The 26,988-nt window shown below is 36.6% G+C and overlaps 1 protein-coding gene across 1 annotated transcript in view; it reads right to left on the bottom strand.

The window, feature by feature from the left end:
* Nucleotides 1–25,998, bottom strand: part of Vwa8 (von Willebrand factor A domain containing 8) — a 396,504-nt gene extending 370,506 nt beyond the window's left edge. The window contains exons 1-2 of the mRNA XM_077795206.1: nucleotides 25,729–25,998; nucleotides 18,216–18,293 (exon numbers count right to left, since the gene is read on the bottom strand). Of these exons, the coding sequence (XP_077651332.1) occupies nucleotides 18,216–18,293; nucleotides 25,729–25,891 (241 nt within the window). The 5' untranslated portion in view covers nucleotides 25,892–25,998. The remainder of the gene's footprint in view (nucleotides 1–18,215; nucleotides 18,294–25,728) is intronic.
* Between the last annotated feature and the right edge of the window lie 990 nt (nucleotides 25,999–26,988).

Genomic DNA, 26,988 nt, shown 5'->3' with positions numbered 1-26,988 from the left:
ATATTTTAGAATATTTTAAAACTTAAAAAAAAGAAAGCATCAAAATTCTCTGAGAACCAAAACTCATGTCTTCAATCATGCAATAACATCAGAAAAGCCAAATTTTCCCAATTTGTAAATATTCTCTGAGAAAGAAAAAGTTCAATAGAATATTTTAATATAATACAATCAATGGATGCACAAAACCCTGTATAATATATTTTATCTTTTCAATCTATAGGTGGCAACCACATGATGCTTTTGCTGATACTGAAGACTTTGGTTGACTCAGCTACTTCTCCTATATCAAGCTAAACTCCTAAATCTTTTTCTTACAAATGGACACAGTCTCTCATAAGTACTGTCAATGTAGCAATTTGCTACTGAGTAAAGCATATGCTACAATCATCTTGATGGGAGAAAGACAAAAGACAAGGATATTGTGACTGTGGAAGGAATAATGATCAATGGATAACAAGCAAAAGAAAACACAAATTAGGATCTATAGACTATTCTCAACATAAACTATCTTGAGAAAAATTTTAAAGAGTAAGCTACTAATAGCTAAACATAAAAGAAATGAAAAAATTTGATTACATAAAGGATGCATGAAAACAGTTTTTAAAAGTAAATAAGCAAGGGGCTGGAATTGTGGCTCAGAGGTAGAGAACTCGCCTAGCGTGCATGAGGCACTGGGTTCGATCCTCAGCACCACATAAATATAAAATAAAGACATTGTGTCCACCTATAACTAAAAAATAAATATTAAAAAAAGTATATAAGCAAGAAAATGTACTGGTTGTTTTGTTGTTATTATTGTTTTGGTTTTTGTGGGGTTTGCTAATCACAATTTCTGATAGTTTTGCTACATTTAGAAGCCTTTATACTTTGGGGCTTGACCTCAACCAGCTACTATATTGTCCTGTGGCCATTTGTAAGATATGAAAATACATTTATTCAAAGGCTATAATTCATAAGTTTTGTAAAACACATTATTACTAAAATAAGAATGGAATTCTTAAAACTAGTACAGATATTCTTATGGATTCTTTCACTTAAAAAGACTTATGAAATGATTAAGCATTTGTGAATATGACAAAATGTTTCAGCCAACCTCATATGGGAGATTATAGTATCTTCGATATCAAAAGAAGAAATGGGTAGTGCTATCCTATTGAAAACTGTCAGGCACTGACTATACTTCCTGTCTTCCTGTTGAAAAGGTTAGCATCTTGCCACATGGTAAACATGGCAAATTTTATCTCTGAAGGAAACTGAAGCTATTTGAAGAGCCTACAGCCACTGGTAATCCTGCAAACAACCTGGCTGAAGGCAAATTCAAAATCAAATCTAGATGAAATGTACTAGATTAATTATTTAAAGGAAAAGACAGAATTAAGACTAACGCATTTTTAGTATAGAACGAAAGTTTTCCTTAATAATCTTCATATTCAACTATGTCATTCACAGGTATAAAATAATGGGAAATGAAAGAGAACAAGAATCAGAAGACCAAGGGAATGGTTTCCTGGCGACTCATTTATTGAACACTAAGTGCCAGGCACTATTCTACACATTTGTCTTAGGCGATTTGATTCAATCCTTAAAATATACCTGTGAGGTTGCAACAATCATCCCCATGTAACCAAAGAGAGTCCAGCAGTTAAACTACCTAGAGAAAAATCATGCAACTAGAAAGTAGTACTGACAAATTTTTAAATATAATTTCCACCCCCAGCAGTCATTTTCCTACAGAAATTGAATTAAATAAATTTTTTCCTATTGTCTATCAAGAGACAATATTATTCCTCATTCTGAAGTTTATTATAAAATTTAATTACACTCATAATAAGAAAAGACACAGAAATCATGAAAAATGTCCCTTTTTCCCAATTATCTCATTACAAATCTACTTTGTTAATTTTTCTCCAGACAAGTATAACAACTTGTTGAGAATTTATGTCACTAGTCTTACCCCCAGAAAAGAAAACCTGTCTACTACAATAATATGCTCACACATAATAAGCATTCAATAATGAATATGAAAAATAAATGTTCTCAACTCCCACTTCTAGTTAGGATGAAGAGAATTTCACTTCAAACATAACAACTAGAACAAATCACTTAATCTATAAAAATCACAGTTTTTCAAAATTTATCATAGAAGTAAGAATACAAAGAAACCTAAATGAACTAAAATCTAGAAAGTAATAAGCCCTTTAAGGAGAGGAAAAGACTCATAGCTAACTTTCATTCCTGGTAGAATCCCAGGCAGCAAGATGAAGAACCTGCCATAGATATGAGAAGAGAAACATACTGAATTTATTTATTTATTTTTTTTTTTTTTGCTGTTGGATTCCATTTGCTAGCATCGTTTTTTAATTTATTTTTTCAATTTTAATTTGTTATATGTGGCAGCAGAATGCATTATAATTCATATTACACATATAGAGCACAATTTTTCATATCTCTGATTGCACACAAAGTAGTGTCACACCATTCATGTCTTCATACATGTACTTAGGGTAGTGAAGTCTATTCATTCCACCTTCTTTCCTACTCGCATGCGCCTCTCTTGCTCTCCCTCCCCTTTGCCCTATCTACAGATCATCTAATCCTCCCATTTCCCCCCCCACTCCCAACTCCATTAAGAATCAGCATCCTTAAATCAGAGAAAATATTTGGCATTTGGTTTTTTTAGGATTGGCTAACTTCACTTAGCATTACATTCTCCAATTCCATCCATTTACCAGTAAATGCCATGATTTTATTCTCTTTTAATGCTGGATAATATACCATTGTATGTGTATACATACATACGCACGCACACACACACACACACACATATATTCACACACACACAATGGAATATATATATATATATATATGTATGTATGTGTGTATATATATACATATATATATATCACATTTTCTTTATCCATTCATATACTGAAGGGCATCTAGGTTGGTTCCACAGTTTAGCTACTGTGAATGGTGCTGCTATAAACATTGATGGGCTGTGTCCTTTGGGTATAGACCAAGGAGTTAGATAGCTGGGTCAAATGGTGATTCTAATCCAAGTTTTCCAAGGATTCTCCATACTGCTTTCCAGTGGCACCAATTTGCAGTCCCACCAGCAATGTATGAGTGTGCCTTTTCCCCCACATCCTCATCAACACTTACTGTTGTTTATATTCTTTTTTTTATTGGTTGCTCAAAACATTACAATGATCTTCACATATCATATTTCATACAGTTGATTCAAGTGGGGTATGAATTCTTATTTTTACCATGTGTACAGACTGCAGGATCATATTGGTTATGCATCCATGTTTATATTCTTGATAGCTGCCATTCTAACTGGAGTAAGATTTGCACTTCTCTAATTGCTAGAGATGTTGAATATTTTTTCATATAATTGGTGTCTGATTGTATATCATCTTCTGAGAAGTCTCTGTTCATGCAATTCCAATCAAAATCCCAATGACATTCCTCATGGAAATAGAAAAAACAGTCATGAAATTCGTCTGGAAAAATAAGAGACCTAGTATAGCTAAAGCAATCCTTTGCAAGAAGAGTGAAGCAGGTGGTATCACTATTCCAGACCTTAAACTATACTACAGAGCAACAGTAACAAAAACAGCATGGTATTGGCACCAAAATAGACTGGTAGACTAATGGTACAGAATAGAGGATACAGAGAAAAACTCACATAAATACAGTTATCTCATATTAGACAAAGGCTACAAAAACATACATTGAAGAAAAGTACTTCAACAAATAGTGCTGGGATAACTGGAAATCCATATGCAACAAAATGAGATTAAATCCATATCTTTCACCATGAACAAAATTCAACTCAAAGTGGATCAAGTACCTAGTAATTAAACCAGAGACTCTGCCTATTAGAAGAAAAATTAGGCCCAAATCTACATCATGTCAGATTAGGCCCCAACTTCCTTAATAAGATTCCTATAGCACAAGAATTAAAATCAAGAATCAATAAATAGAATGGACCCAAACTAAAAAGCTTCTTCTCAGCAAAAGAAATAATCAGTGAGGTAAATACAGAGCCTACTTTTGGGGAGCAAATTTTTACCACATGCATATCAGATAGAGCACTAATTTCTAGAATATATAAAGAACTCAAAAATCTTAACACCAAAAAAAAAAAACACCAAATAACCCAATCAATAAATGGGCCAAGCAACTGAATATACTGAACTTTTGACAAACTTAAAATGGCCACACATGAGCTGGCATGATGAATTAGTAAACTGAGCCATCCAAGCCACAAAGAAAACCTGCAACTAACTACCTATCTATTCTTTCCCACCAGCTCTTACCAAGTGAAGGTACATAGGAGTGCACACTAAAAGCCAAACAGAGCAGAAGCTGAGAGGTACCCTCTCTGAAGTATGTTGGACCTTTTCTTAATGCAAGGGAACAACCCACTGACGCCAGGGGTGGGATAGAAGACATGACAGAAATTCCACATGGGCACTAGGGTCTTTATCCAGTGCAAAGGAGAAGTTCCTTGAGGATGCTTCTGGGCTAGTACACATAAATTTTTTTGAGGTTTTCTTTTTCTTCAGTGAAGTGGCCTCTAGAGGCAAGGCAATAGGACAAGAGAAATCTAAATTGTAGAATGCAAAATACAGATGGCAAAGAGAGCTCCCCAGCAATTCAAAAATCTGGTAGATATATAGCTAAGAGAGATTAATTATGGTTTGCTCTGGGTTTTGAAGCTGGAGTTAGAATAAAAACTGAAGTATGTAAAAATAAGGAAATATTAAGAATGGAAATGAATGAAACAACAATAGAGAAAATCAACAAAGTATTTCTTTGAAAAGTCAAAATCATTGATAAACTCTAGTAAGATTTATACTATTAAAAAGTATAAATACAAATTCCCAATATGAGAAATAAAAGAATATCACTAGAGATTCTACAAATATTTAAAGAATAATGAAGGCTTTAATATTAAAAAATTTATGCCAATGAGTTTACAAACTGAGATGAAAAAGCACTTATCTTTTTACTGAGTAAAAAGAACTCAATAGCTTGATTGAATAGGAGAGTCATTAGCTGTTTTACATTTGCTGAAATTTAGACATAGATAATGATTACAGGGCATTTGTTACACACAGGACTACCAACATTAGTTTAAAATTTTAAAAAATAGGTATAATTTTAAAATAACAAAAACTGACAATGTGTAAACTTAAATGTTCTTTGCAGACTTTCACAAATTCATCTACAACCTGTTCAGTGACAACTAGTTTAACCAATAGATTAGGCATTACATTGATTTGCCATCCTTAGACTTCATTTCTCCAAAGTTTGAAAGTTTTAACTTTCTTGTTGCTGTTACTTATAAATATAATTGCATTTCATGACACCAAAATTAACTATAAACTTCTTGGAAAGGGGAAAAAAAGACTGTCTTTATAATCTTGGAGTAGACTGAGATTTCTAAAATACAAAGAGTATTAATCGTAAATGAAGTAAATAAATAATAAATCAAATGCAGCTAAAATTTCTTCACCAATAAGAAAGTGACTAAGCAAATAGACTAGGAATAGCATTTGTAATGCATATGGATGACAAAGGAGGATATCCATAATATATAATGCATAATATATGAAAACATCTTATAAATCAATAATAAAAAGGCAAAGAACTCAATATTTTTAAATAGGTAAATGATGTAGACATTTCACAAGTGAAGATATACAAATGGCCAGCAAGTATAGGAAAATGTCTTGACCATCATCCCTCATCAGGGGAAAAGCAAATTAAAACCACAAGAGCACAGGTATTACTGGAATAGTAGGGAAAGGACCTCTGAAATTCATTTCTCCATTAAAAAAAAAAAAAGAGAGAACACTTGCAAAAATTGTCAATAACTTTTTTAGAACTCTACAAATTAATGAAAGGCTTTGAATAGTCTAACGAGCATTTATCCAAGAAAAAAAAGAGATGAACTTCAGTAAGAAAAGCAAGTTCTATGTGTAACTTGCCCAAATTCCATCCCTAATTTCTCAGCTCTACGATTGTCTTGAAAACCAACCACCCATTACCACAGTAAAAACCACCATTACCTGGCAACCACTTAAATGGAACAGTACAATTTGGAGTGCTCCAAAAGCCCCATTCCCAGAGAATTGTCCCTTCTTGGTCAGTCTGGCAGCTCCCTGAAAAATATCTACTCTTAAAATTTGTCTTTATTTAACCTACTCAGAGCTCACTGTGTGTAAATAGCATGAGACCAGGGCATGTGTTCAAAAACTAAATAAATAAAATCAACTACAATTATTTAATGTCACAGCTGCATGAGGCACTGATACCAACTGGAACTAACAAAAGGAGGGGCAAAAAATTGAAAAACTAGGAATGAGATATTCATAGAAGGCTTCAGCAGCTCTACTATATGCCTAGAAATCTAGAAAGCCATGCACAGCAAGGCCTAATTGGTTATCTCTGGCTGACCCTGAAGGGTTTGTACAAACAGAAGTTAAAACATGATTATAAGCTGTTTGTGACAATGAAATCATATCCCAATGTAGTGGCATAAAAGACCCTCAGCAATGGCCAAGAGAATTATTAGTTCAACGCATTTAAGAAATCTCTTGTCTAATCATTAGCTTACTACTAAACCAACTGAGCAGAAACTTAAAGCACTGCACATGACAAAGAATTTGGAATTTAAAGAAATAGCTTACAAAAGCAAATAAACAAGGAGAAACAAGAAATCCTGGGAAAGGCAGAATCTGATTTCCAGAGCTGCCATGTTATACTATTTTACATATAAAAAATATGGTTCATAGAAAAAAAAAGAGTTAATAAAAAACTGTCTCAGAGGAAGCCAGACATTTGACTTGGCAGACAAACACTTTAAATCAATCATTACAAATAAATTGTAGAATAAAATGAAATCATGTCTAAAGAATTAAAAGATAATGTGAGGATGACATTTCAATAAAGAATATCAATAAAAATAAAAATTATTTCAAAAATCCAAATAAAAATTATGAACTTGAAAACTATAATAAGTGAAATGAAAAAATTCACTAGAGAAACTCAAAAACAAATGTGAACAGGTAAAGAATAATTAACCTTAAAGATAGATAAGTAAGTGATCAGAGAGAGGAAAGAATTAGCAAACTTGAAAACAGGCCAATTCAGAGTATCTAGTCTCAGTAACAGAAAGAAAAATGAAGTTTCTGAGACCACTAGGATATCATCAAGCTTATCAACATACAAATAAAGGAGTACTAGAAAGAGATAGATACAAGAGAAAAAATAATGGCTAAAAAATTGCCAAACTAATGAAAACCATTAAATCTAAGTATCCAAGAAGCTCAACAAACTTCAAATAGGATGAACTTAGAAATTAGCACTGTTAATGTATTTGTCTGTTTTCCATTGTTATAACAAAATACCTGAGATAAAATAATTATAAATAAAGTAGATTTATTTATCCCACAGATTGGGAGACTGAAGATCCAAGATCAGGTGGCCCTATCTTTTCAGCATTTGGTAAGAGCCCCCTTGACTGTGCCATAACATGATAGAGGGCTTCATGGTAGGAACATTAGAAGAGAAATTCAAAAAGGAGGGTCCAGTCTTACTCTTTCTATAACAAACCATCCTCCAGGAAATTCATTCCAAAAGGCCAGAATTAATCTCCCTTCCAAAAGTAGTTCCCCAGTGACCTAATTATCACTCAGTAGGACCCTTCTTTTAAAGGTTCGACCATCCTCCAGCACTCCCATACTAGGCACAAGGTTCTAGGACATGAACCTTTGGGGGACAAACCACATCCAAACCATAGTACCTGTTATGGCTGGATGTGAGATGTCTCCAAAAGTTCAGATGTGAGACAATGAAAGAGGTTTAGAGGAAAAATGATTGAGTTATGAGAGCCCTAAAGCAATCTGTGAATTGATCCCCTGACAAAATTAATTGAGTGATAACTGAAGGAGGGTACAGTGTGGCTGAAAGAGGTGGGTCCCTGAGGGAATTCCTTGGTGGGGAGGGTGACTTATTTGGTATCTGGCGAGTGGAGTCTCTGCTTTCTGATCATCAGAAATGTGAGCTATTTCTCTCCACCATACTCTTCTGCAATTATTATGTGCTGCCTCCTCTCCAGCCCTGAGGAATGGAGCCTGCTATCTATAGACTGAGAACTCTGAAACTGTGAGCCCCTAAATAAACTTTTCCTCCTTCACAATTGTTCCAGGTTATTCTTTTAGTCACAGCATTGAAAAAGCTTACTAAAACAATACACATCCAAATCAAACTATCAAAAGCCAAAATGAGAATCTTCACAGCAGAGAGAAAAGCAACTCATTACATAGAGGATCCTTGATAAGATTAATAACTGACTTCTCATCAGAAAGGAGGGAGGCCAAAGGCAATATGGTGACATATTCAAAGTGCTCAAAAGAACCGTCAACAAAGAACTGTATACCCAGTAAAATTATCCTTCAAAATAAAAAGAAGAAATTATGATATTTCCAGATCAACAAAAACAGAGAATTCTTTACTAGCTGACTTCCCCTATAAGAAATACTAAAGTCCTTTTTTCAGGCTGAAATGAAAGCATAATAAATAGTAAATCAAGTCTACACAAAGAAATTAAGACTGGTAAAGAAAATAATATAAGCAAATATAAAGACAGTATAAACATGTTTTTGTCCATTCTTTTCTTCTCCTATTTAACTTAAAAGACAACTTCATAAAGCAAAAATTATAAAACTGTAGACTTTTAATGTATAAAGATATAAGTTGTATAACAATAATAACACACAGTAGGCTGTGACTCAGTGGGAGAGCCCTCACCTAGCATGTGCGAGGCCCTGGGTTTGATCCTCAGCACCACATAAAAATCAATAAATAAAGGTATTATGTCCAACTACAACTAAAAAAAGTAAATATTAAATAATAATAATAAAAACAAAAAAACAACAACAACACAAAGGAGGTGGGAGAGAACAGACCTACATATACTGAAGCAAAGTTTTTTATATTATTAAAATTAAAGTTAGTATTAGCCTGAAAAAATTGCTTTAGGTGTTAACTGTAATCCCTATGATGACCACTAAGAAAATATAATTAAAAAGAAAAAACCTAAAACATAGTAAAATAAAGGGGGGAGAGGTAGGCAGACCTGCGACTCACCAGCAGAACAGGCCCAGGGACCTGCGAAGGGGAAAAGACGCCCCAGCGCCTGCAAGGTAGGCGGACCTGCGACCCACCAGCAGCACAGGCCCAGCGGCCCGACAGCATGGTAGATGCATTGCCCTGATTGGGGGAGGGGCAAAGCCGCCGACCTCGCCTGCTAGGTAGGCGGACCTGCGACCACTGACAGAACAGGCCCAGCGGCCTGTGGAGGGACAGAGCCTCCCCAGCGCCTGCAAGGTAGGCGGACCTGCGACCCACCAGCAGAACAGGCCCAGGGGCCCGACAGCATGGTACATACATCGCCCTGGTTGGGGGAGGGACAGAGCCGCTGCCCTTGCCTGCTAGGTAGGCGGGCCTGCGACCACCAACAGGACAGGCCCAGTGGCCTTCGGAGGGGCACAGCCTCCCCAGCACCTACAAGGTAGGTGGACCTGCAACCAACAGACAGATCAGGCCCAGCGGCCTGTGGAGGGGCAGAACCGCCACCCGCACCTGCAAGGTAGGCAGACCTGCTACCTACCGGCAGAACAGGCCCGGTGGCCTGCCAGCGAGGTAGGCAAATTGTCCCAATTGGAGGAGGGGCAGAGCCACCACCCACGCCTTCGAGGGAGACTTTGCAACTATATAAGAGCAATATAAATATATAGTGGGAAAAGTCAATAACACAACAGTTTCACAAAGCAGAAAGAAACGGGAGCAGTATGAAAAGACAAGGAAAGAAAGAACCACAAGCAATGCAGGTCAACTCAACGTTAGAAGAGGTAATATCTGCAACAGATGGAATGTCAGATAAAGAATTCAGGATATACATGCTTCAGATGATCTGGAATCTCAAGGAAGACATTAGACAGCAAAATCAGACAATGAAAGATCACTTCGACAATGAATTACATAAACAAATCCAAGAAGCAAAAGATCAACTATACAGGGAGATGGAGGTTATAAAAAAAAAAAAAACCAAAAAGAAATCCTAGAAATGCAGGAAGCAATAAACCAACTTAAAAACTCAATTGAGAATACTACCAGCAGAGTAGAACACTTAGAAGATAGAATATCAGACAATGAAGACACAGTATTTCAAATAAAAAGAACATAGACAGCTCAGCAAGACTGTTAAGATACCATGAGCAGAACATCCAAGAAATATGGGATAACAAAAAGAGACCAAACCTAAGAGTCATTGGGATACAGGAAGGTATAGAGGTCCAAACCAAAGGAATGAGCAATCTATTCAAAGAAATAATAGGAGAAAACTTCCCAGACTTGAAGAATGAAACAGAGTCCCAAATCCTAGAAGCCTACAGGACGCCGAATGTGCAAAATCATAAGAGATCCACACCTAGACACATTTTAATGAAGATGCCCAACATACAGAATAAGGAGAGAATTTTAAAAGCTACAAGAGAAAGGAAGCAGATTACATTTAGGGGTAAACCAATCAGGATAACAGCTGATCTTTCAACACAGACTCTGAAAGCTAGAAGATCCTGGAATAATATATTTCAAACACTGAAAGAAAATGGGTTCCAACCAAGAATTGTGTATCCAGCGAAATTAAGCTTCAGGATGGAAGATGAAATTAAAATCTTCCAAGATAAACAAAAGTTAAAGGAATTTGCAGCTAGACAACCAGCTCTTCAAAACATCCTCGGCAAAACATTACAGGAAGAGGAAAAGGAAAATAACAATGAAAACCAACAGTGGGAGGTAGTACAGTAACGGGGGGAAAATAATCAAAGAGGAAAAACAAACCATGTTAAGTAATATAAATAAACAAATATGGCTGAAAGAACAACCCATATCTCAATAATAACCCTAAATGTTAATGGCTTAAACTCACCAATCAAGAGACACAGGCTAGTAGAATGGATCACAAAACAAGACCCAACAATATGCTGCCTACAGGAGATGCATTTGATAGGAAAAGACATACATAGACTGAAGGTGAAAGGTTGGGAAAAATCATATCACTCATATGGACTTCGGAAACAAGCAGGAGTGTCCATACTCATATCAAAAAAAATAGATTTCAAGCCAAAGTTAATGAAAAGGGATAAAGAGGGACACTACATACTGCTCAAGGGAACCATACACCAACAAGACATAACAATCATAAATATATATGCCCCAAACAATGGTGCAGCTATGTTCATCAAACAAACTCTTCTCAAGTACAAGAGCCTATAGATCACCATACAATAATCATGGGAGACTTCAACACACCTCTCTCACCACTGGACAGATCTTCCAAACAAAAGTTGAATAAGGAAACTATAGAACTCAATAAAACAATTAATAACCTAGACTTAATTGACATATATAGACTAATCCACCCAACATCAAGCAGTTACACTTTTTTCTCAGCAGCACATGGATCCTTCTCAAAAATAGATCATATATTATGTCACAGGGCAACTCTTAGAAATTATAAAGGAGTAGAGATAATACCATGCATCTTATCTGATCATAATGGAATGGAACTGAAAATCAACTATAAAAGAAGGAAGGAAAAATCATGCATCACTTGGAGAATGAACAATAGGTTACTGAATGATCAATGGGTTATAGAAGACATCAAGGAGGAAATTAAAAAATTCTTAGAGATAAATGAAAACACAGACACAACCTATCAGAATCTATGGGACACATTGAAAGCAGTTCTAAGAGGAAAATTCATTGCTTGGAGTTCATTCCTTAAAAAAAGAAAAAAAACAACAAATAAATGATCTCATACTTCATCTCAAAATCCTAGAAAAAGAAGAGCAAAACAACAGCAAAAGAAGTAGAAAGCAAGAAATAATTAAAATCAGAGCTGAAATTAATGAAATTGAAGCAAAAGAAACAATTGAAAAAATTGACAAAACTAAAAGTTGGTTCTTTGAAAAAATAAATAAAATCAACAGACCCTTAGTCATGCTAATGAAGAGAAGAAGAGAGAGAACTCAAATTACTAGCATACGGGATGAAAATGGCAATATCACAACTGACACTTCAGAAATACAGAAGATAATCAGAAATTATTTTGAATTCTTATACTCCAATAAAATTGAAGATAGTGAAGGCATCGATAAATTTCTTAAGTCATATGATCTGCCCAGATTGAGTCAGGAGGCTATACACAACCAAAACAGACCAATATCAATTGAGGAAATAGAAGAAGCCATCAAAAGACTACCAACTAAGAAAAGCCCAGAACCGGATGGGTATACAACAGAGTTTTACAAAACCTTTAAAGAGGAACTAATACCAATACTTTTCAAGCTATTTCAGGAAATAGAAAAAGAGGGAGAACTTCCAAATTCATTCTATGAGGCCAACATCACCCTGATTCCTAAACCAGACAAAGACACTTCAAAGAAAGAAAACTACAGACCAATATCTCTAATGAACCTAGATGCAAAAATCCTCAATACAATTCTGGCGAATAGGATACAGAAACATATCAAAAAGATCGTGCATCATGATCAAGTAGGATTCATCCCTGGGATGCAAGGCTGGTTCAATATACGGAAATCAATAAATGTTATTCACCACATCAATAGACTTAAAGATAAGAACCATATGATCATCTTGATAGATGCAGAAAAAGCATTCGACAAAGTACAGCATCTCTTTATGTTCAAAACTCTAGAAAAACTAGGGATAACAGGAACATACCTTAATATTGTAAAAGCAATCTATGCTAAGCCTCAGGCTAGCATCATTCTGAATGGAGAAAAATTGAAGGCATTCCCTCTCAAATCTGGAACAAGACAGGGATGCCCTCTCTCACCACTTCTGTTCAACATAGTTCTCGAAACACTGGCCAGAGCAATTAGACAGATGAAAGAAATTAAAGGCATAAAAATAGGAAAAGAAGAACTTAAATTATCACTATTTGCAGTTGACATGATTCTATACCTAGCAGACCCAAAAGGATCTACAAAGAAACTATTAGAGCTAATAAATGAATTCAGCAAAATGGCAGGATATAAAATCAACATGCATAAATCAAAGGCATTCCTGTATATCAGCAACAAATCCTCTGAAATGGAAATGAGGACAACCACTCCATTCACAATATCCTCAAAAAAAATAAAATACTCAGGAATCAACCTAACAAAAGAAGTGAAAGACTTATACAATGAAAACTACAGAACCCTAAAGAGAGAAATAGAAGATCTTAGAAGATGGAAAAATATACCCTGTTCGTGGATAGGCAGAACTAACATCATCAAAATGGCGATATTACGAAAAGTTCTCTATAGGTTTAATGCAATGCCAATCAAAATCCCAACAGCATTTCTTGTAGAAATAGATAAAGCAATCATGAAATTCATATGGAAAAATAAAAGACCCAGAACAGCAAAAACAACTCTAAGCTCAAGCGGTACAGCGATACCAGACCTCAAACTATACTACAGAGCAATAGTAACAAAAACAGCATGGTACTGGTATCAAAATAGGCAGGTGGACCAATGGTACAGAATAGAGGACACAGAAACCAATCCACAAAACTACAACTATCTTATATTTGATAAAGGGGCTAAAAGCATGAAATGGAGAAAGGATAGCATCTTCAACAAATGGTGCTGGGAAAACTGGAAATCCATATGCAACAAAATGAAACTGAATCCCTTTCTCTCGCCATGCACAAAAGTTAACTCAAAATGGATCAAGGAGCTTGATATCAAATCAGAGACATGGCGTCTGATACAAGAAAAAGTTGGCTACGATCTACATACTGTGGGGTTGGGCTCCAAATTCCTCAATAGGACACCCATAGCACAAGAGTTAATAACTAGAATCAACAAATGGGACTTACTCAAACTAAAAAGTTTTTTCTCAGCAAAAGAAACAATGAGAGGTAAATAGGGAGCCTACATCATGGGAACAAATCTTTACTCCTTACACTTCAGATAGAGCCCTAATATCCAGAGTATACAAAGAACTCAAAAAATTAAACAATAAGAAAACGAATAACCCAATCAACAAATGGGCCAAGGACCTTAACAGACCAGACGCTTCTCAGAGGAGGACATACAATCAATCAACAAGTACATGAAAAAATGCTCACCATCTCTAGCAGTCAGAGAAATGCAAATCAAAACCACCCTAACATACCATCTCACTCCAGTAAGATTGGCAGCCATTATGAAGTCAAACAACAACAAGTGCTGGCGAGGATGTGGGGAAAAGGGCACACTTGTACACTGCTGGTGGGACTGCAAATTGGTGCAGCCAATTTGGAAAGCAGTATAGAGATTTCTTGGAAAGCTGGGAATGAAACCACCATTTGACCCAGCTATTCCCCTTCTTGATCTATTCCCTAAAGACCTAAAAAGAGCATGCTACAGGGACACTGCTACATCGATGTTCATAGCAGCACAATTCACAATAGCAAGACTGTGGGACCAACCTAGATGCCCTTCAATAGATGAATGGATAAAAAAAAATGTGGCATTTATACACAATGGAGTATTACTCTGCATTAAAAAAATGACAAAATCATAGAATTTGCAGGGAAATGGATGGCACTAGAGCAGATTATGCTTAGTGAAGCTAGCCAATCCCTAAAAAACAAATACCAAATGTCTTCTTTGATATAATGAGAGCAACTATGAACAGAGCAGGGAGGAAGAGCAGGAAGAAAAGATTAACATTAAACAGAGACATGAGATGGGAGGGAAAGGGAGAGAAAAGGGAAATTGCATGGAAATGGAAAGAGACCCTCAGGGTTATACAAAATTACATACAAGAGGAAGTGAGGGAAAAGGGGGAAAAAAACAAGGGGGAGAAATGAATTACAGTAGATAGGGTAGAGAGAGAAGATGGGAGGGGAGGGGATGGGGGATAGTAGAGGATAGGAAAGGCAGCAGAATATAACAGACACTAGTATAGCAATATGTAAAACAGTGGGTGTGTAACCGATGTGATGCTGCAATCTGTATACGGGGTAAAAATCGGAGTTCATAACCCACTTGAATCAAAGTGTGAAATATGATATGTCAAGAACTATGTAATGTTTTGAACAACCAACAATAAAAATTAAAGAAAAAAATAAAATAAGGGGGGGACAGAGTAGAGAAGACAGATGGCAAAGCCATTTAGGAGATAGAGTCAATGTAATTTTGCATTAGATGAAAATAAGATTTCTTTCCTAAAGAGCACATAGTCTAGTGGAAAAATCTAAAGGGGGAAAAAAAAACATGTTCTATATTGTGCTCAATCACTGAAACATAGAAAAAAGAGAGTGGAAAGATTAGGCTAAGTCTAGATCAAAATAGCTAAGGATTTATCTTTGTTCCCAAGGTATAAGAAAGATGTTTTAAATTCTTGAGAAAAGAAGTAAAATGATTTTGAGCAAAGAAATGGCAAGTCATTAGGAATAGTCAAATCAAAAGCACAATAGCACAATAAGATACCACTTCACATGCATAAGGATGGCTACAATCAAAATGATGGACAGTAAAAAGCAGAGATGATATTGAGAAATGAGAACCCTTATTCATTGCTGATGGGGATGTAAAATAGTACAGCTGCTCTGGAAACCATTTTGGTAATTGCTCAAAATGTTACAAAGGATTACCATATGACCTAGCAATTTCTCTCCTGGGTACATATGTAAGAAAATTGAAAACATATGCCCGTATAAAAACTTCTACAACAGTATTACTCATAACAGACCAAAAGTGGAAACCAAATATCCATCAACTGATAAATGCATATATAAATTGTAAAATATTCATACAATGGAATATAATTCATCCATAGTAATACATACTATGACAACAATGAACCTTGAAAACATGTTAAGTGAAATAAGCCAGATACAGAGGCCACATATTGTATGATTCCATTTATATAACATGTCCTGAATAGACAAACCCATAAAAACATAATGCATAGTGATTACCAAGGGTTGATGTTGAAAAGGAAAAAATGGGGAGTGACTATTAATATGTAACTTTTCAGGAGTAATAACAATGTTCTAAAGTTAGTGGTGTGGCTATACAACTCCTTGAATATGCTACTAATCAATAAACTATACACTTTAAAAGTGAATTTTATGGTATATGAATTACATCTGAACAAAACTTATAAACAAAAACCACAATGTGTTACTATTTCATACCTAATAGAATAAGACACCAATGTTGGTAAGGATGTAGAATATCACTGTTAAAAGTTAAATGGTACAGCCAAGTGTAGTGATGCATGCCTGTAATCCCAGTGGCTCTGGAAGCTGAGACAGAAGAATCACAAGTTCAAAGCCAAACTCAGCAATTCAGTGAGTCCCACAGCATAGCAAGACCCTGTCTCGAAATAAAAACAAAGAACTGGGGGTACTACTCAGTAATTAAGTACCCCTGGGTTCAATTCCTGGTACCAAAAAAAATGGAAATAGTATAACTGATCAACTGATTTGGAGAATTATTTCCAGTGTGTTATAAACAGGTATCTATCCTATAATACATCAATTCAATTCCTAGTTTTCTACTCAAAAGAAGTGAAAATTTATGATCACAAGACTTGTACACAAATTTTCATAGTACCTTATTTATGGCAATCTAAAATGGAAGTTATCCAAATATCTATCAACAGAAGAATGGATGAACACACTGTGGTATTTTTTACAATAAACTACTATTCAGCAATCAAAACAAACAGATAGGTGCAGCCACATGAATGAACTTAAATTCATTCTCTTGATGTAAAGAACTTAGATACACACACACAATCATACTGCATTGTGGGAGGCCAACCTTATGGGTGACTGAGTTCCACTCCCCAGCTGGGTGCTGAGGCGCTCAGTCACAGAAATGGGTGTGTCTTGCTACAGCCCCATGGGTGAAGCTATGCTCACCTGTTTCTTTGTAATATAACCCCTTGCCCTGTTTAGGATAGAATCTTCCATGGAAGTGCCTTGTGTGTGTCCCCTTCTCTTACTGTGCCCTTGGGTGTGGCCTACCCAGATGAGAGTCAACCTGCTGACAGTGGACATCATGAAGACAGACTCAGCCCCCTGAAACCTGACCCCTTGCCTCATTTGAATAGCTTCTCCTCAATAAAAGGGGTCAGCGCGTGCTCTCGCTCTTTCTCTTTCTGCAGACCCTTAAGGTCAGAGGAGCCGTCACAGTGACCCCAAAGAAAAAGGTATTTGTGTCTCTTGTGTGGTTATTTCGTGCAGCCCAGTTAGCCCAGTTTAACTAGAGTGACCCCTGAGCCTTTTAATCGCGAGAACAGAAACCCGGCACTGCATGACTCTACTTTTAAAAAGCTAAGGAGTAGGTAAAACTAATCTATCACGGCAGAAAAGACAGGATAAAGGCAAAGAGAACATTTGGAGGTTGTTACAGTTTGAATCTGGAATATCCCCCAAAGGTTTATGTGTTGAAGACATGGTCCCCAGCTGGTGGCATTCTTGGGAGGTAGTAGAAACTTTAGGAGTAAAGCCTAGTTGGAGGAAGTAGGTCACTGAGGATATATCTTGTTCTAAGCTGTATCCCTCTGCATCCCAGCCACCATGAGGTGGGTACCTTCACTCTGCCACATTTATGTTCTGCCTTGCCATGGGCCCAGAGCAATGGAGCTATCCAACCATAAAGTGAAACCTCTGAAATCATGAGCCAAATAAATATTTCCTCCTTTAATCTGAGTTTATGTCAGGTATATTGTCACAGAGATGGAAAGCCAATACAGACGTAATAAAAGTAATCCTGGTGGTTATATAGGTTTATAAAATTGTCAAAACTAACCAAATAAACATTTAAAATTTATGCATTTTAATAGATGTAAACTTTATCCCAAGTTTTATTTTTAAGGGTAGTGAGAAAAACTAATGTTTCTACTAAATAGTCATGAATAAAGAAAGTAATAGGATGTCTTGGATAGGTTTTAAATACTCCAGAACAAAAAAAAAAAAAAAGAGGTTCAAGTTAAAGATTGGCATAATATTAATAAACTAGATCCTACACTTTTTTAATATTCTCTCTAGGTTGTGTTTGTTTGAAAATTCCCATTTAAAAAGTTTAAAATATATTCATTCATAAATAAATATTTCTTACTGTAGTTCTGCGGCACAAGTTCTGGGTTCTTAGGAGTTCTCAACTTATAGGATACATCCCCAATATTAACAGTATCACCTAAAAAGAGAATAAAGAAAACACACATTACAAGGGACAAGTGACATATACCATACCTTTATCAACAATGATTCTTCTGACTTACAGAGAGGACATCACAGAAATGTACTACACATATGACCATGTTAAAGGCAGTGCATTCAAAAACTTCTGTCCACAGTATAAGTTATATCAGGGAGAAATGAAGTATTATTAAAATTCACATTTCAAATTTGGGTTAGCAAAAAAAGATGAAGCACAATACAATATTAACCACCTTTGTTTTTTCATTAATAGTAATGCTAACATAGGCAATAATAATACAGAAGATATATGTTATTTAAGAGTATCCAAAGCATGAATAGTTGAATTTTTAACACATATCCTCAACCTTTTTATATCTTTATACATCCTTATTTTACTACATACAATTTCAGGTTCTGTAGCAATCCACCCCAAAATTTAATATTTCTAGATCCATATTAAAAGAACAAAACTCTAAGTGACATAAATGCCAAGAACCTCAACATGAAACAAGTAGAAAAAGAACTACAAAAGTTCTCAGTAACTTCTATACTTTCAAGTTTTTAAACTAACATTAATTTATGACTGATTTCCTAAAGTACAGGACTAAACCAAATAATCGCTCTCTGCTTTGTCCTAACAGCAAGTTAGGCATACTGACACCATCTGCACCTGGAACTTTGGACACGGTTCAAAGACACTCAAAAAGTAGTTGTGGAAAATTCATATTTCAGAATGGCCAGTTTATAACTAGTCAGATACTCTAGAGACTAAGAACTTAAATCATGGTGATAATAACTACCGTCTTCAGTCTCTGGTCTTCACACTTTCAAAGACCAGTAGCAACATCATCACCTGAAAATTATTAAAAATGCAAATATTCAGGCCCCCCAGAACACTGAATCAGAAACTCTAGAGTATTGTCGAGCAATCTGCTTCAGCAAGCCCTCCAGGTCATTTTTAATGCAACTTTGAGAACCACTGGTCTTTAAATTCTAATATTTTCAAAAATGTAGTGGTCAGTAGGGTCTCACAGTACAACCTTAACTACATCCAGGCATTGGCTGACAGATTATGCTACCCTATTTTTCTTAGTGCAAAGAAAACATAAATTAGCTACTTTCTAAAGTATCAGTTTTTAAAGTATAACCTTCCTTACAAATATAAGAGAGATACTTACTGCTTTTTATTACAGAATAGTTATAAAGAATTATAGCTGTGTCATTTTCAAATGAGAATCCTTCATAAATGTTATTTCAATTCTTAAAAAGACTATAATTATCTGGCAGCTCATTTTCTCCTTTAACCATGTGAAGATAGAGGTAAAAGGTGTCAACATGAACCAAAAAGTTAGCCCTCACTAAAACATCTAATCAGTTGGCACCCTGATTTTTGAATTTCCAAACCCCAAACTGTGAGAAATAAATTTCTGTTGTTTGTGAATAATCCAGTTTATGAAATTTGTTATAGCAGCCCAAGCAGACTAAGACATCTCTTGATATGTTTTTTACAAAAAAATTTTAACTTAATATTAAATAACAGGGGAATCACAAAATAAAACATGGTATATCTATAACTTTTTTACTGAGGTTTTTTTAAAGTATTAAAATTTTTCCTCAGTATTTAGAACTGCACTTTTGATCTTCCCATCAAAAAGCTCAACTCAGTATTCCCATTCTGCTAATGGCTACTTCTTCCTTCCAGCAGTTCAGACCACAAAGCATGGAGTCAAGAAATTCCTAATTTTTCTCTTTTATACCCTAATCCATGGTAGTCCAAAAAGCCTTCTCTCACATATCTTGACAGATTTTCTGTTTCAACCCTTGCTCCACCACAGTCTAGTCTCAATAGAGTACCTACAGTGATCCTAATAAAATATGCATCAATACCAATCCTCTGGTCAATCCTCCATTCTTTGCAATAGCCTACAGGTATATTTTTAATCTAGCTTCCCCAGTTTCCTCTCTGACTTCATCTCCTATAATTTTTCTCTGCACTCATCCTACTCCAGCCACAACTGGTCTCCTCCCTATTTCTTGTTTCTGCGCTGGATTTTTCTACTAACTAAAATGCCTTACCAAGCATATCGATTTGTCAATCAGAGACCTTCAAAGAAACAGATGGGATATTGTTACATTTAAATTGAGTAACTGAAAAGAGTATGATCAAGAAACGATTAACAAAGGTGAGGGCAGAAAAATAATAAGAATAATGCAATATCCTGGGACTAGCCATAACAGAAAACCATGACCACCTCTAGGCCTAAAAAGCCAGAAGAGCAAGCAAGGAAAGAAGGAAACTAGATAAAGCAACATCCTAACCTCTTTCTCTGTGAAAGAAAAGAGCAAAACCATGATGATGACCTGGGCAACAAGGGAGCTAGAGAATAAATATGAAGGAAAAATAAGAAAAAAAAAACTTGACAGAAAAGTAGAAATAGATAAATTCACAATCATCTAAATAATTTAATGTATTTCTCCAGAAATTGATGGAAGGAACAGGGGGAGAAAGGAATACAGAAGTTAGGACAATTGCTTCTTAGTCTTTTGGCTAAGATTAAGTATCAAAGATAAGGGCAGAGAAGAGTATTGATCTGAAACCACTTGACCTACAAAACCTTTTTGGAACATTACACCCAATGACAGCATATTACAAGTTCTTTTTAAATGTACATGGAAAATTCACCCAAGTATATCATAAACTGGACCATGAAGCAAGTCTTGATAAATTTCAAAGGACTAAAATCATAGAGTATGCTTTCTGGCCACAGTGAAATTAAACTAGAAATCAAATCAAAAAGGTATCTGAAAATCCCCAAACATTAGAGCATCAAGCAAGAGGCTTCTAAAAATGTAAATCAACTTAGTAAACTAGTTGAAAACCTAACTTAATATACTAACTTTATATTAACTGAGTCTTAGCCAGTCACACCAAGCCCAGCTTCAGTCAACACAGGTTGCCAACTGATCAAACCATGGGCAAATAAGGCAAACAGTGAACTATAATCCATCAAGTTCTTTCTGAACTGCACTTGTTTCTTGTCCATAAATGCTGCTTGCCCTCATTGCTATGTGAACCTCGCTGAAACTTTTCTGGTTCTAGAGCTATCTGATTTGCCAATCATTCATTGCTTAGTTAAACTCTTAAATTTGATTTGTATGAAGTTTTTAACAAGCTTTGAAAAAGAAGTTGGTTTAGTTCATGGTTTCTCAAACGTGGCACTATTGACATTTTGGATAGATACTTCTTCATTGTGACAGTGTTATAGTTTAGATATCAAGTGACCCAAAAGCTCATGTGTGAGACAATGCAAGAAAGTTTAGAGGTGAAATGATTGGGTTATGAAAACCTTAACAGAGTCCATGAATTAATCTTCTCATAGGGATTAACTTGGTGGCAACTGTAAGCAGGTGTGTCTAGAGAAAGTAGGTCATAGGGAGCATGCCTTTGGGATATATATTTTGTTCCAAAAGAGTGGAGCTGTCTCTTTCCTGGTGGGGGTGTTTTCCTCTACCACACTGTTCTGCCAAGATGTCCTGCCTTATCTTTGGACCAGAGCCATGGAGGTGGCCATCTAGAAACAGTCATCTATGTTCAGAGAGCTCAGAAACTGTGAGCACCAAATAAACTCTTCCTCTCTAAAATTGTTCTTGTCAGGTCTTTTGGTCACAGCAGCAAAAAAGCTCACTAAAACAGAGGAGCTGTCCTGTGTATTATAGAATGTTTAGCAGTATCACTAGTCTCCACACACATAATGACAGTAGTAGCCCTCCCTCATGGCTCTGACAACCAAAACCATCTCCAGATGTTGCCAAATGTCCCCTGGGGGAGGGGAATCACCTCAGGTTAAGAACAAATGGGTCAGTGGCACCTTTCTTTAATACACAAAACTGAGACCCAAGAGAAAACCAAATATATCAATTTCCATCTTGCTCTACGTGTTCCTGATATGGGTCTTCCTAATGATTTGTACGTTTACAACTCTTCTGGAATATTTCTGCTAAATTCTTTACTATATAAACACTATCAGAAGATCCTCAGAGTCAAAATGTCCTATTGCAGGGTCAAAATAGTTAATAATTTCCCAAGGTTCAATACCAAGTCAATATAGAATTAAGACCTAAACCAAAGTATAGTTCTTTTCCCTTTATACTGGATTTCTCAGTTAAAGCCAGAGTTCTATATTTTCCCTCCCCAGTGTCATTTATTACTATTTCTATTATAGCCCAAAGGTGTAATCTCAAAATCACAAAAATGTTTATAAATGGACATTTATTTCACTGTTTATGTTTTAAAATAGACAATCTACATATCCAAGAATGAGAAACCAATAAGATAAATTATGTGGATAAATACATTAATTTAATAATTCCTATTTTAAATGATCATGCATGGCAATATTATGTTGATATATTCACAATAATGTGTCACAAAACACATATCCCATTTTTCAAACGATGTTTTTGCATAAATGTTTTATTATAGTGAGATCAATAAAACTTGATAGGATTAACAGCAAGAAAGTGACAACTGGGGCTTGGATTGTGGCTCAGTGGTAGAGTGCTTGCCTAGCATGTGTGAGGCACTGGGTTCAATTCTCAGTACCACATATAAATAAACAAAATAAAGTCCATTAACAACTAAAAAAATATTTTTAAAAAGTTGACAATTATAAATTTGGGTGGGAGGACTATTTAGGGGATTTGTATTTTCCAGTTTTCTATAATGAATATAGATTGATTATGCAAAAGTATTTTGAAGTATTTCTATAAACATTTAATTCATACACAGAAGTCATAAAGAAAAAGCAGTGAATCCATTAATAATTGTGTTGAAAGAGAACACTAAATGTCATAGTGGATTTACATAGTTGTGTTTCTGAGTTTCTCATTTTATTTCCAGTATATTTGAATCCATTTCACATCAGAGTCCTACTGAACCAACTTACTTGGCTCCATCTGTGAAAACACTACAATATTCTTTATTGAAAACTCTGCAGTAAATAAACTCCTTGTTAACTAACCCCTCTGTTTCTAAAACCAAGAGACACTACTACTAATAGAAGTGTAAAGGGATAAAGAATTTACAAATTGAAGATACTTACTCTATCTAAAAACAAAGAATAAAAAACAGTGGCTTTGGGATTTTGTGTTGTTTTGTTTTTCCATAAATGACCTATCTTTCTTCTTATCAGGCTTAGTAAAGTTTCTATCTTGAGAGCCAACAACGCAATCACAGCTTCTCACACTGGTTCTCTGATCTTTAACCTAGTAAGCCACTGAAGGCTTATTAAATACAATGTGTTGGCAGGCCCCAAAGCAACATAATGATAAATAAGACATAAAGTCCAGGGGAAAGAAGAATATGTTATTTATGTACTTTGCTGTGTACTTTTTTTCCGCCAAAACTGCTAAGGAAGCAATGTCAATTATAAAGAGGAGTTAGTAAATTATTGGTCACATATATCAGTGCAGCTCAGAGCCTCTTTTCATTATAAATATGAATCCATTATGAACTACTGCTTTTTTTTTTTTTTTTTTACATTTGTCAACATATGACCTCTGGTTCCAAATAGGCCACTCCAACCTGGAAGGCCTTGCCCTATCATGTCAGGGTAGCCAAGAACTGCCTTCTATTTCCCTGGCTCATAACTTTTCTTACTTGAGCCCAGATCTCCGGTAAGTTTCCAGGTGCATGGATCCACATGCCTCAAACCTTCAGCATTACGAATCTTTGTAGCAGCAAGACAAGTTAGGTCAACATACTGTACTTCTTGTGTTCTGATTCTGCCAAAGTCAATGGCTGAGTCTAAGAAGTTAAACTGTTATTCACATATCTGTGACTTGCATTTGAAACAACGCCTATACTTCGAATTGTTGAACATAGCACAAATTTTGAGGGCATTTACCACCATCTATATAATACAGACTTAAAATTTACATTCACATGTGTTTCTAATATTTTTACAATCAACAAGTATTATTCAGGTATAGAGAGTAACTTCTATTTTTAAAAATGTGTCAATTAACTCTACTCCATCTGCCTATCCAGATGCTTCTGAACCTAAAAGTAACTGGTTTCATTTCTTCTAAAGCCACTGAAGCAGAATAACTTTCACCTAGCTAAGAATGTACAATACTAATAATATATGTACTGAATTGCAAGTTGAATCCTCACAACAACCCTATCTTCCTAACCTCATTTTACAGTTAAAATTGGAACACAAGTAACCTACCTTCAAGTCCTCACGGCTAGATAGTGCAGAAGTGGATTCCAACTAAGACTGTTTAGCTCCAAAACCCAAGGTATAGATTATGCTACATGCCTGCCCTTGACCTCTGCCTTTAGGATAGAGGAGCAACAAACATCAAATAACATAACAAATAAAAACAAAACAAATATTCTAGACACCACAACTGGAGAAAGGCAAACTCTGAATGTCAGTTCTGCTGGAAGCATTTGTTCAATGAATGAATGAATGAACGGGAGGTAAAACTGACTCATTTCTTGGGAAGAAAAAGTATTAGGTGAAGACAGAAAGCAAGAGGAACAATGAAATCTACGATTTCATAGTGAAAACCTCCATCATTCTAAGCAACAATGACATTGACAAAATTTTTCCTAGAAATAACTTAGACATTGAAGAACAGCAACATACATCTCTTCCCTTAATCATCACAAACACTCAAATTCCAATATAAAACAAAGAGGATTCCTGAAACCACCTCAAGTAGAGACAAAAAAAAAAAAAATGCCAAGTTTAGAAATCAGAGCATGTAGTTCTAGTGTAGTCACTAGTTGTGTGATCTGTAGCAAATCACAACAACACACAAACACACACACACACACACACACACATTTAGTGTTTAGGCTAAATGAACCTTTGACTTTTCAGCTCTAAGAATATGTGGAACTTGGAAAGACTAGTGTAGATCTCCAAAAGATTTGTGGAGATATATCACACAGTCAACTATGGGTTCTTTGACCAGAATGTATGCTTTTACTCAATGTCAATCCCTGCAGGGAATATGGCATAGCTATATGGCATAGCACTATGGCCTCCAGGCCCAAGCCTTTGGGGTCACTCAGAAAGCAAGGTCAATTCCAGCTTTCAAAAACTTGCAAGGCTGCTGCATTAACCTCTACATGTACTATAATTCAAGTCAGATTTCTGGGGGTAAACGCGCCAGTGGAGAAGGAGAACAGGTCATCAGGATCTTTAGTCCAGACCCTCAAGTTACAGAATGAAGCCCAGAGAGTGCCAGCGCTTTGCCCCACATTACGCAGCAGTTAGCAGAGAGATGGGATGAGAACTTAGATCTCTCAGCAATCGTGACAGCAAGCGCTCCAGCCGAGTGCCGCCAGGCAGCAGCCGGCAGAGGCCCGGACCCAGCGCAGGCTGCAGGGAGCAAGGCGGGGGCGCCTGGGTTACCTGTGTCTGCCCCCGCCCCGGCGTGCAGCAGTCTGACCTCCGGCCGCTGCCCATCGCTGCCCGGCCTGGCCCGCACCACCTGCCGCAGGAGCAGTCGCACACGCCGCGAGGCCGAGGCCCCACGGCCGCCAGGCGCTCCGAGGAGCAGGAGGCGGGACTGCATGGAGCCGGGGTCCTGCCAGGGACAGCTAAGGGTCCCAGGCCCAACGGCGTCCCGGGACCACAGCGAGAAGCGGTGCGGCAAGAAGAACAGGAAGCGACACCACGCTGAGTCCGCCGGAAACTCCTTCCCCCGGCTCGGCCGGCTCAGCCCTCTTGGCCCGGCCCACCGGGGCGGAGAGATCCTGGGGAGCGCCAGCTCGTGGAGCCGGCTTGGGCACTCGGGCTGCTGGACCTCCGCCCCTGCGCACCTCGCGTCCCCAGCGACCCCTCACCTGGATTCTCCAGGCCTGCCTCCAGTCGTTGCCCTGTCGCCCCATAAACTCTGGGGAGTTCAGAAAATGCTGACGGGTTTTAGGAGCATCGGAATTCAGATAACTCGCACGGGCTTCATTTCTCGGTCTTATTGTAATGCGCTTTCCCCGTAGGTTACTTCAAATCCTTTTTGGGAATTGAGAAAACATGCATGAGATTATGGGAACTTTCACCCATGTTGATTTATTGTAACCATACCAGTGTTTCCATCCAGTAACTGAAAGCCTTAACCTTTGGAGGTTTTGTTGTTTCTGTTTCTGAAGGTTTTATTATCCCTTCCTAAAATCCGAGTGAAAATTTTACATTGTGATGGTGAATACTGCTAAACTATCAGAAAGGATCCCAATCAAGCACTTTTCAGTCATGCAGCAATACAAGAGTTATATAAACATAATTTGTATTTCTAGTAGGAGAAAAGTAGGGCACTGGCTAAGACAGCCTCCTTTTCATACATTCCAAAAGCAGAAACGGTCCTACCACAAAGCAGAGGAAGCCTAATGTAATACTACATCACCAAAATGTCAGGAGTGAATTGACCAAGGCAAAAAGTTATCAAGTTCTACAAACAAACATCCAACAAAGAGAGCAGGCCTCACTGTTAGCTAAAGGCCTTGCTAATTCTAAAGCTGCCACTGTCTTTAAATACGTATTGAACACCTATCTCACAAGCACATAAATCTATGATAGATGCTGAGAAGAAAGTGATTGAGATGAGGCTGTAAAATGGAAGCTAGGCTGAGTAAAGAAGGCTCTATGCATCCTGCTCAAAGACTGGGACTTGAGTAA

This window comes from Urocitellus parryii, chromosome 2 (assembly GCF_045843805.1).
Source record: "Urocitellus parryii isolate mUroPar1 chromosome 2, mUroPar1.hap1, whole genome shotgun sequence".
NCBI classification, from domain to species: Eukaryota; Metazoa; Chordata; class Mammalia; order Rodentia; family Sciuridae; genus Urocitellus; species Urocitellus parryii.
This window is presented reverse-complemented; position numbering and strand designations above follow the sequence as displayed.